Source organism: Mytilus edulis, chromosome 10, assembly GCF_963676685.1.
Source record: "Mytilus edulis chromosome 10, xbMytEdul2.2, whole genome shotgun sequence".
In the NCBI taxonomy this organism is placed as follows: Eukaryota; Metazoa; Mollusca; class Bivalvia; order Mytilida; family Mytilidae; genus Mytilus; species Mytilus edulis.
Window position 1 is genome coordinate 77,380,130 of NC_092353.1, and position 12,853 is coordinate 77,392,982.

The window sequence follows — 12,853 nt, forward strand, 5'->3', positions numbered from 1 at the left end:
AAAAAGCTGGAGCCGAGTCTTAACAGACAAATTTTCACTATATGGTAGTTTTGACTTCAATGCAAAATATGCTTTTTTAGCTTTATCTGAGAGGCTTGACACTGCCTGTATAAATTTTCCAGAGCTATGAAAATCAACTCCTAAGTATTTATAACAATCAACAACTTTAATTGCATTAGAACTGTAATAAAAGTAAAAGCTTTCTTTATTTACTTTATTTTTTAGAGAAAATTATAATTTTTGTTTTCTTAAGGTTCGAGTCCAGTTTCCATTCAGTACTATATTTTTGTAAGGAATCAAGAGAGTTCTGGAGACCATCTGCAGATTCCGATATCAATAATAAATCATCAGCATACAATAAATGGTTCACTTTTTGACCGTTTAAATTAACTACACTAGTTGAGTTTGTATCTAAGTATTTTCCTATGTCATCAACAAATATATTAAATAAAGTTGGACTTAAACTGTCTCCTTGTTTGACTCCCTGATTAGCAAAGAAAGGCTTAGTAAACATATTTTGATATTTACATGAATATAAGGTATTAGAGTACATGTCATGCAGTATATCATAAAATTTGCCTTGTGTTCCTTTATTTTGTAATTTTAAAAATAGAGCTGATCTCCAGACACTGTCAAAAGCCTTTTTAAAATCTACAAAACACACATATAGTTTCTTTTTACATTTAAACAAATATTTGTTTATTATTGTTTTTAAAATAAAGACATGATCTACAGTTCTGTATTTTTTTCTAAAACCACCTTGATTTGAAGATAATAAATTATGTGTTTCAAGAAAATCACTAAGTCGTTTTTGTAAAATAGAGGTAAAGACTTTACCAAGACAGCTTGTTATGCTTATACCTCTATAGTTCCCACAATCAGATGGGTCACCAGATTTATAAATTGATGTCAACAGAGAAATGTTCCAAATTTTGGGGAATTTTTCTGAGTTAAGTATTTTATTAAAAAGTTTTGTCAAAAGTGAAACTAGAGTGTTTGACCCCACCTTTAGAAATTCATTAATTATCAGATCAGGACCTCCAGATTTTCCGTTTTTTAACTTCTTAGTGCAGTCTTTGATTTCTTTACATGTAATAGGGACATTAAGGGACGTATCAGTAAAGTTGTGGTTTTTGTTCTCCATATTTTGATTTGTATGAGTTTTATCATTATCACTTGAAGCAAGCAAATTTTTATAATGAATCTCCCATTCTTTGGCAGAAATAGCAGGTTCACAGTTATTATTCCTTTTTTTTGTAATTATTAATGCTTCCCCAAAATTCTTTGGTGTTCGTTGGGTTTATCTCATTTATTTGTTTTATCAAGGAATGAAAAAAATCCTTTTTCAATTTATTTTTATACGCCCGTCAAAATTTTGACGGGACGTATTATGGTATACAAATGTCCGGTGTCCGTCCGTCTGTCTGTCTGTCCATACGTCTGTCCGTCTGTCTGTCTGGCATAAACATGTCGCACCGTAACTTGAGAACGACTTATCTAAATTTCATGAAACTTAATATAGTTGTTTTTTATGATGGTCAAATGATCTGTATACTTTTTGGTGAAAATAAGATTTAAACTTTTTGAGTTACGGCACTTTGTAACTAAAACAGGGGTGTGTTTTTTTTTCACATGTCGCACCGTATCTCAAAAACGATTCTTGATTATTGCTTAAAACTTTACACACTTCTTAGTTATATTAATCTTAATATCTGTATACTTTTTGGTGATGATTCAAAATTTCATTTTTGAGTTATTGAGTTTTTTGTAAAAAAGGGGGAGGGTTTTTTACATGTCGCGCCGTATCTCAAAAACGATTTATGATTATTGCTTAAAACTTTACACACTTCTTTGATATATTAATCTTAAGATCTGTATACTTTTTGGTGATGATTCAAAATTTCATTTTTGAGTTATTGAGTATTTTGTAAAAAAGGGGGAGGGGGTTTTTACATGTCGTGCCGTATCTCAAAAAAGATTTATGATTATTGCTTAAAACTTTACACACTTCTTTGTTATATTAATCTAAAGATCTGTATACTTTTTGGTGATGACTCAACATTTTATTTTTGAGTTATTGAGTATTTTGTAAAAAAGGGGAGGTTTTTTTTTACATGTCGCACCTTATCTCAAAAACAATTTATGATTATTGCTTGAAACTGTACACACTTCTTTGTTATATTAATCTAAAGATCTGTATACTTTTTGGTTTGATTCAAAATTTTTTTTAGTGATATTTGTAAAAAAAAAACAGGGTGGGGGCGGGGGGTTTCACATGTCCCGCCGTGTTTCAAAAGCAATAAATTGGAATTGCTTAAAACTTTCTCAGAAACTATTTATGATTATTGCATAAAACTTCCACACAAGACGTCGGGCGTATCATGCGCTCATGGCGCAGCTGTTTATTCAATTTATTGTACTCTCTTTTACAGTTGCAACAAGTCAATCTTAATGCATTATTATTAGGGGCTTTAGCTAATCTATTTCCAAGGGAATGAACTTCTTTTCTAAGGAGTAAGCAATTATTTGACATCCATACTTTTTTAGGTTTTGCCTATTTTGTATTTGTATGTCTTTGCGTTATGGACTTTTTAAAATTTGCTTTAAAAGAAACTGATTTTTTTGCAGCTTCTAAACAGATTTCATTAGTTTTGGTTACTAAGAAGTCAATATCATTAAAATTATTATCATCAATTAGTTTGTCTAAAGATAGAATGTCTTCTTCACTGTATTCTTCTAATAAAGCATCAATATAAATGTCCTTGCTCTGATCCATCCATTTAAAAGTACCAGGAAGGGACCATAGTTCTTCCTTATCTATTTCTTTAGAATTTTTATAATTAAAAATATTCAATGCTATTAAACAATGATCTGATAGATCAGTAGGTTTTACCACATAATTTTAAAACGTAGCAATGAATCAGACTAAAAAGCACAATGCTCCTAGCATGCCTAGGTGGGGCATAAACACATTTACAGGAACAGTAATCAAAAACTTAAGGTTATATTTATTTATTATAAAGGAAGTATATTTGTTACTGTGTTAAATTGTTATTCTAAGAGTAAATATTTGTTGACAGACTGTTGTATGTTTACTGGACCATGGAGCAGAAATCAACAGACCAAATCATTATGGATGGATGCCTTTACATTTTGCCTGCAGGTAAAAGTGTTTACTAATTTGTTTGATTTGCAGACTCTTTTGTATTTGCACCAACTGCCACTTCATTTTTTCACCAAAAGAAACTTTTCATTACAATCTTACTTTCATCATGCTTCGATTTTTTTCATGTTTTAAAACAAAGAAACAGTATAAACTCCCTTTGTCCTTTATTTGAGAGAAGAAAAATAAAAATATTCTGTTTATTCTTTGTATACTTATTTTCCAGAATATTTTGAGTATAGGTAAACCAGGAATTTAAATTTGCCTTGTGCTTGTATGCAGGCTTTGGTAAAACCATGACTCGGACTTCTCTTGAACTGAATTTTAATGTGCGTATTGTTATGCATTTACTTTTCTGCATTGGCTAGAGGTATAGGGGGAGGGTTGAGATCTCACAAACATGTTTAACCCCGCCACATTTTTGTGTCTGTCCCAAGTCAGGAGCCTCTGGCCTTTGTTAGTCTTGTATTATTTTAACTTTTAGTTCCTTTTGTACAATTTGGAGTTTAGTATGGCGTTCATTATCACTGAACTAGTATATATTTGTTTAGGGGCCAGCTGAAGGACACCTCCGGGGGTGGGAATTTCTCGTTGCATTGAAGACCTGTTGGTGACCTTCTGCTGTTGTCTGCTCTGTGGTCGGGTTGTTGTCTCTTTGGCACATTCCCCATTTCCATTCTCAATTTTATGATATCAAATATCAGACATGTCAAGGAAAATACAATTTTTCCTTCTACTAGGAAAATTGGCTCCAATGAATATGAATGAATTTATCTATAATTCTTTATTTTTGCAGTCATGGACAGCATGATACAGCTACAATATTATTACAAAGAGGATCAGTATTTCTACCAGATAAAAGTAATAAAACACCACTGGATTTTTGCATTGAGGTATGTATTATGAGAGATTAACAGATGTCTACCATACAAAAACAAGAAAACACTTCTTCATCCTTGCATTGTTTTTTTCCAATTGATGGTCAAGTCTCACACAGAATCTATAAACATAAGTTAATTTGTAGTTGGTTTTTGAATAGACTAGTTTTATCTGACCTTGACCTCAATAACACAGGTACAACTCTTACCAGAATTTTATAAAACTTGTACTATAGGTTTACATCAGCAATATCTTGCACAAGTTTCATAATGATTGACTATCAACTTTTTTTTAAAAGAGTTATGCCCCTTGGATATATAAAGTGCAACACAGGGGACATTGGAATTTTTTTTTTTAATTGTATGTGAGTTATAGGAACCAAAACTAGCAGACAGAGTTCGATTTTGGACTGTGTCCCCTACTGATATAGAGTTATGCCCCTTTTAAACTTTTTAAAATTGCAAAGCTTGAGTAGGGGCATTTGTGTCCTCACACACATTCTTCTTTTATTTTGTATTGTAACACTGACACCTTGTGAAAACAACTTAACTGGGTCTGTTTTACAAAAAGATTTGTAATTTGTAGGATTGTTTGCCATCATGGTATGTAAACAAACATGAGCTAATTATCTTTTGTTGGGACAATAACACCTTATGAACAAAACTCCTCTAATAAAATTGAGAATGGAAATGGGGAATATGCCAAAGAGACAACAACCCAACCATAGAAAAAAACAACAGCAGAAGGTCACCAACAGGTCTTCAATGTAGCGAGAAATTCCCGCACCCGGAGGCGTCCTTCAGCTGGCCCCTAAACAAATATATGCTAGTTCAGTGATAATGAACGCCATACTAATTTCCAAATTGTACACAAGAAACTAAAATTAAAAATAATACAAGACTAACAAAGGCCAGAGGCTCCTGACTTGGGACAGGCGCAAAAATGCGGCGGGGTTAAACATGTTTGTGAGATCTCAACCCTCCCCCTATACCTCTAGCCAATGTAGAAAAGTAAACGCATAACAATACGTACATTAAAATTCAGTTCAAGAGAAGTCCGAGTCTGATGTCAGAAGATGTAACCAAAGAAAATAAACAAAATGACAATAATACATAAAAACAACAGACTACTAGCAGTTAACTGACATGCCAGCTCCAGACTTCAATTAAACTGACTGAAAGATTATGATTTCATCATATGAACATCAGGCACAATCCTTCCCGTTAGGGGTTTAGTATCATACCATCATAACATATATGAGAAGATCATAACCCGTGTTATGCCAACAACTGGTTTTTGAATAAATGTGTTTAGTTCCGATGCAAAGACCCTATAAGTGAATCAATATTAACGCCAAAATATGCAATCTTTAATGACCTGATAACAGTATCGTAACTATATCCCTTCTTAATAAGACCATTTAACAGAAAACTCTCATATTTGGTAGCAGTGTTTGCATCCATGTGTTTTTGGCCATATTGTACTGCCATGGGGATTGTCTATTTTTATACGACCGCAAAAATTTTAATTTTTCGTAGTATATTGCTATCACGTTGGCGTCGTCGTCTTGTGTCGTCGTCGTCGTCATCGTTGTCCGAATACTTTTAGTTTTCGCACTCTAACTTTAGTAAAAGTGAATAGAAATCAATGAAATTTTAACACAAGGTTTATGACCACAAAAGGAAGGTTGGGATTGATTTTGGGAGTTTTGGTCCAAACATTTTAGGAATTAGGGGCCAAAAAGGGACCAAATAAGCATTTTCTTGGTTTTTATACGACCGCAAAATTTGAAAAAAATTTTCGTCGTATATTGCTATCACGTTGGCGTCTGCGTCGTCGTCGTCGTCGTCGTCGTCGTCGTCGTCCGAATACTTTAGTTTACAGTGAATAGAAATCAATGAAATTTTAACACAAGGTTTATGACCACAAAAGGAAGGTTGGGATTGATTTTGGGAGTTTTGGTCCCAACATTTTAGGAATTAGGGGCCAAAAAGGGCCCAAATATGCATTTTCTTGGTTTTCGCACTATAACTTTAGTTTAAGTGAATAGAAATCTATGAAATTTTGACACAAGGTTTATGACCACAAAAGGAAGGTTGGGATTGATTTTGGGAGTTTTGGTTCCAACAGTTTAGGAATTAAGGGCCAAAAAAGGGCCCAAATAAGCATTATTCTTGGTTTTCGCACAATAACTTTAGTATAAGTAAATAGAAATCAATGAAATTTTAACACAAGGTTTATGACCACAAAAGGAAGGTTGGGATTGATTTTTGGAGTTGAGGTCACAACAGTTTATGAATTAGGGGCCAAAAAGGGGCCCAAATAAGCATTATTTTTGGTTTTTGCACCATAACTTTTGTATAAGTAAATAGAAATCTATGAAATTTAAACACAAGGTTTATGACCATAAAAGGAAGATTGGGTTTGATTTTTGGAGTTTTGGTCTTAACAGTTTAGGAATAAGGGGCCCAAAGGGTCCAAAATTGAATAGGCAATATAGGAAAGGTGTACTGACATAAGTAGTCTCTAAACACATTAGCTCCATGGAGCTTTCGTTAGTAGAAGCCATATTAACTATGTGTATCAGTGAGAAAAATGTAAAAGCATAAAAATATAGTATATACCAATACACATAATTAACAGCGCCTGGTGATGTTTGATAGCCTGACCGGTTTCGGTCCATAAAGGACCTTCATCAGAGGCAAAATGGTGGATTAATGTTTGCACCCTATTTATATAGATATGGTAACCGGCGGTTGAGTTAACCAGCGGTTGAGTTAACCGGCGGTTGAGTCAACCGACGGTTGCGTTAACTGGCGGTTGAGTTGACAGGCGGTTGAGTTAACCGGTGGTTGAGTTAACCGGCGGTTGAGTTAACCGGCGGTTGAGTTAGGCGGCGGTTGAGTTAACCGGCGGTTAAGTTAACCGGCGGTTGAGTTAACCGGTGAAAAATCCCAGTGGGATTTTCCATGGTTACAATTATCTATATTTAGCTAATGTTCATGTTACAGTAAACTTTTTGACATGTTACGGTAAACATTTTTACACTATATGGTAAACATGTGACCTGATGATATAACCATATTTGGGCTTTAGCATTGGATAAAGGGTGTTTAAATAATTTAAGAAGTACATAGTAATCATTTAGTCTTGATCTTTGGCTTATGATTCACCTAAATATCAAGTCTTGAAATAGTACTTCCTAGTAGTCATGCAGTCTTGACCTCAGGCTTATGATACACCTGTATATCAAGTCTTGAAATAGTAATTCATGGTAGTCATGCAGTCTTGATCTTTGGCTTATGATACACCTAAATATCAAGTCTAATAATAGTATTTCATGGTAGTCATGCAGTCTTGACGTTTTAGCTTGTGATACACCAAAACATCAAGTCAAAACTATTACCCCCCCCCCCCCCCTAACCAAACAAAATTTGGTTTAGGGGGGGGGGGGGGGTTCTTATTGAGAATGCTTCATTTAAGCCTTTAGTACTCCTTTCAAGATCAAAGGTAGATGAATATTAATCCTCAGTGTTAAAAAGTTTTCAACACCTTAAGTTTGTAATGTAGGTATTACATATATACATCAATTTCAGGTAATCGCTAGGCTTACGCTTAGAGCTCCTATGCCAGTGAAAAATCAATAGGCAATATAGGAAAGGTGTACTGACATAAGTAGTCTCTAAACACATTAGCTCCATGGAGCTTTCGTTAGTAGAAGCCATATTAACTATGTGTATCAGTGAGAAAAATGTAAAAGCATAAAAATATAGTATATACCAATACACATAATTAACAGCGCCTGGTGATGTTTGATAGCCTGACCGGTTTCGGTCCATAAAGGACCTTCATCAGAGGCAAAATGGTGGATTAATGTTTGCACCCTATTTATATAGATATGGTAACCGGCGGTTGAGTTAACCAGCGGTTGAGTTAACCGGCGGTTGAGTTAAGTTTTGACTTGATGTTTTGGTGTATCACAAGCTAAAACGTCAAGACTGCATGACTACCATGAAATACTATTATTAGACTTGATATTTAGGTGTATCATAAGCCAAAGATCAAGACTGCATGACTACCATGAATTACTATTTCAAGACTTGATATACAGGTGTATCATAAGCCTGAGGTCAAGACTGCATGACTACTAGGAAGTACTATTTCAAGACTTGATATTTAGGTGTATCATAAGCCAAATATTAAGATCACATAACTACCATGAAATACTATTCCAAGACTTGATATTTAGGTGAATCATAAGCAAAAGATCAAGACTAAATGATTACTATGTACTTCTTAAATTATTTAAACACCCTTTATCCAATGCTAAAGCCCAAATATGGTTATATCATCAGGTCACATGTTTACCATATAGTGTAAAAATGTTTACCGTAACATGTCAAAAAGTTTACTGTAACATGAACATTAGCTAAATATAGATAATTGTAACCATGGAAAATCCCACTGGGATTTTTCACCGGTTAACTCAACCGCCGGTAAACTTAACCGCCGGTTAACTCAACCGCCCCCTAACTCAACCGCCGGTTAACTCAACTGCCGGTTAACTCAACCACCGGTTAACTCAACCGCCGGTCAACTCAACCGCCAGTTAACGCAACCGTCGGTTGACTCAACCGCCGGTTAACTCAACCGCCGGTTAACTCAACCGCTGGTTAACTCAACCGCCGGTTACCATATCTATATAAATAGGGTGCAAACATTAATCCACCATTTTGCCTCTGATGAAGGTCCTTTATGGACCGAAACCGGTCAGGCTATCAAACATCACCAGGCGCTGTTAATTATGTGTATTGGTATATACTATATTTTTATGCAGGTCCAAAATTGAACTTTGTGTGATTTCATCAAAAATTGAATAATTGGGGTTCTTTGATATGCCGAATCTAACTATGTATGTAGATTCTTAATTTTTGGTCCCGTTTTCAAATTGGTCTACATTAAGGTCCAAAGGGTCCAAAATTAAACTTAGTTTGATTTTAACAAAAATTGAATCCTTGGGGTTCTTTGATATGCTGAATTTAAAAATGTACTTAGATTTTTAATTATTGGCCTAGTTTTCAAGTTGGTCCAAATGGGGGTCCAAAATTAAACTTTGTTTGATTTCATCAAAAATTGAATAAATGGGTTCTTTGATATGCCAAATCTAACTGTGTATGTAGATTCTTAATTTTTGGTCCAGTTTTCAAATTGGTCTACATTAAGGTCCAAAGGGTCCAAAATTAAACTAAGTTTGATTTTAACAAAAATTAAATTCTTGGGCTTATTTGATATGCTTTATCTAAATATGTACTTTGATTTTTGATTATGGGCCCAGTTTTCAAGATGGTCCAAATCAGGATTCCTTATCAAGTATTGTGCAATAGCAAGAAATTTTCAATTGCACAGTATTGCACAATAGCAAGAAATATCTAATTGCACAATATTGTGCAATAGCAATTAATTTTCAATTGGAGTTATCTTTCTTTGTATAGAATAGTAGTTGATAATATATGTTGGAAATTTGCCAGACATGATTATGATGTCATTTTCTATTTTTATTTGCCAATAACTTTATGTGAATAACTTCATTGGAAATTTGCCAATATAAAATGTTGCTGATGAAGCTTTTTTTCCTTATCTTATCTAAAATGTTTTTAGATAATGTATGTTGGACATTTGCCAGACATGACTATGATGTCATTTTCTATTTTTATTTGTCAATAACTTTATGTAAATAACTTCATTGGAAATTTGCCAATATAAAATGTTGCTGATGAAGTTTTTTTTATTGTTTTATACAATAAACAATGTATATTCACTTTTACTACCAACTAATCTTTACCGTTCAGTGATAACAAGCACTTTATTTTACATTTTAATATTTTATGATGTATTTAAAAGAGTAGTTATTGTTGCAAACTCCATTAGAAATTTGAATTGATATCAGTTTTGGAAAAAGGGAAACGGGGATGTGAAAAAAAGAGGGGGGTTTAAATTTTTCTCATTTCAGATTTCATAAATAAAAAGAAAATTTCTTCAAACATTTTTTTGAGAGGATTAATATTCAACAGCATAGTGAATTGCTCAAAGGCAAAAAAAAACTTTTAAGTTCATTAGACCACATTCATTCTGTGTCAGAAACCTATGCTGTGTCAACTATTTAATTTTAGATTTAAAAAGTTTGAAGAAGAAATCTTTAATTGATTTGTAAAATCTTGACATTTGTTTCGTGTAAAAAAAACCATGTAATGTCAAAAATTTGATCACAATCCAAATTCAGAGCTGTATCACGCTTGAATGTTTTGTCCATACTTGCCCCAACTGTTCAGGGTTCGACCTCTGCGGTCGTATAAAGCTGTGCCCTGCGGAGCACTTGGTTGCACTATAACTTTAGTTTAAGTAAATTGAAATCTATGAAATTTTGACACAAGGTTTATGACCACAAAAGGAAGGTTGGGAATGATTTTGGGAGTTTTGGTTCCAACAGTTTAGGAATGAGGGGCCAAAGAAGGGCCCAAATAAGCATTATTCTTGGTTTTCGTACAATAACTTTAGTATAAGTAAATAGAAATCAATGAAATTTAAACACAAGGTTTATGAACACAAAAGGAAGGTCGGGATTAATTTTTTGAGTTTTGGTCCCAACAGTTTAGGAATGAGGGGCCAAAAAGGGGCCCAAATAAGCATTATTCTTGGTTTTCACACCAAAACTTTAGTATAAGTAAATAGAAATCTATGAAATTTAAACACAAGGTTTATGACCATAAAAGGAAGGTTGGGTTTGATTTTGGGAGGTTTGGTCCCAACAGTTTAGGAATAAGGGGCCCAAAGGGTCCAAAATTGAACTTTGTTTGATTTCATCAAAAATTGAATAATTGGGGTTCTTTGACATGCCAAATCTAACTGTGTATGTAGATTCTTAATTTTTGGTCCCGTTTTCAAATTGGTCTACATTAAAGTCCAAAGGGTCCAAAATTAAACTAAGTTTGATTTTAACAAAAATTGAATTCTTGGGCTTTTTTGATATGCTGAATCTAAACATATACTTGGATTTTTGATTATGGGCCCAGTTTTCAGTTGGTCCAAAATAAGGATCCAAAATTATTATGTTAAGTATTGTGCAATAGCAAGAAATTTTCAATTGCACAGTATTCAGCAATAGCAAGAAATTTTCAATTGCACAGTATTCAGCAATAGCAAGAAATTTTCAATTGCACAGTATTGTGCAATAGCAAGCAATTTTTAATTGCACAGTATTGCGCAATAGCAAGAAATCTTCAATTGCACAGTATTGTGCAATAGCAAATATTTTCAATTGCACAGTATTGCGCAATAGCAAGAAATATCTAATTGCACAATATTGTGCAATAGCAAGACATTTTCAATTGGAGTTATCTTTCTTTGTCCAGAATAGTAGTTAAATCAACTTAAATCATTGTTTTATACAGTATACAATGTATATTCACTTTTACTACCAACTGAAATATAAAACAATCTTTACCATTCAGTGATAACAAGCACTTTAATTTACATTTTAATATTCTATGATGTATTTAAATGAGTAGTTATTGTTGCAAACTCCATTAGGAATTTGAATTGAGATCAGTTTTGGAAAAAGGGAAAGGGGGATGTGAAAAAAAAAATGGGGTGGGGGTTAAATTTTTCTCATTTCAGATTTCATAAATAAAAAGAAAATTTCTTCAAACATTTTTTTGAGAGGATTAATATTCAACAGCATAGTGAATTGCTCAAAGGCAAAAAAAAACTTTTAAGTTCATTAGACCACATTCATTCTGTGTCAGAAACCTATGCTGTGTCAACTATTTAATCACAATCCAAATTTAGAGCTGAATCCAGCTTAAATGTTGTGTCCATACTTGCCCCAACTGTTCAGGGTTCAACCTCTGCGGTCGTATAAAGCTGTGCCCTGCGGAGCATCTGGTTATGGATGTTGTTGGACTTTGACTTTTTGTGGAGTACTGTAACAATAACACCTAATAAAGGCAACTCTTCTATCATTTGTCAGAAGACTCTCATACTTGGTACTATTATTTGCCATCATATGTATAGTTGATCATATTACATGGTCATTTTGATTTAAATATTTTATGAGAGTCACAGGACTTTGACAATTATTTTACTTGTGAACGCACTTCCTCTGAGACTATATGATAGAAAGCTCTTGTACTCAGTAGGATTATTTGCTATCATGTGTACTGGTAGTTGAAATATTGTATCTTCATTTTTAACTGACTTAACTTCTACAGGAGTTAGGGACTTTGAATATTTTTTTGGAGTATTGTAATTGTGAACACAAATCCTGAAAGACCATTTGATATTCAGCTCTCATACTGAAGGATTGTTAAATGCTATTCTGTGTGGTGTATCATTACATGATACTGTCACTTTGATTTGATCATTTTCATGGGAGTTTTGGGACTTTTTGTCTATAACATGTATAATGTGGCATACTGAGTCCATTATGACACATAATTTACTTCCTCATTGATACAGCATGGGAGACATTCATGGAGAGCAATCTCATTATAATTCCTGTTATCTCTTTTATTGCTACACACTAAAATAATGACAAAAAATAAACAAAATTTTATTAATAAATATAAGTGTAACATACAAATACTTACATCTTGTGTAAACTACATTTGATAATTTCCGAATGTTTATCAATGGTTTTTTTGTCAAACAGAACCCATGTGGTTTAACCAATAAATTTTGAAATCATAATTTTGGGAAAAATATAAGAAAATGTTAAAAACACTTTCTGAAGTGTGAACATTTTTATTTCTCAAA

General features: G+C 33.4%; 1 protein-coding gene across 1 annotated transcript in view; it reads left to right on the forward strand.

The window, feature by feature from the left end:
- LOC139493002 (E3 ubiquitin-protein ligase HACE1-like) overlaps positions 1-12,853 on the forward strand; it is a 62,870-nt gene that overhangs the window by 15,033 nt on the left and 34,984 nt on the right. Inside the window, exons 5-6 of the mRNA XM_071281146.1 lie at positions 3,081-3,163; positions 3,960-4,056. Coding sequence (XP_071137247.1) covers positions 3,081-3,163; positions 3,960-4,056 — 180 coding nt within the window. The remainder of the gene's footprint in view (positions 1-3,080; positions 3,164-3,959; positions 4,057-12,853) is intronic.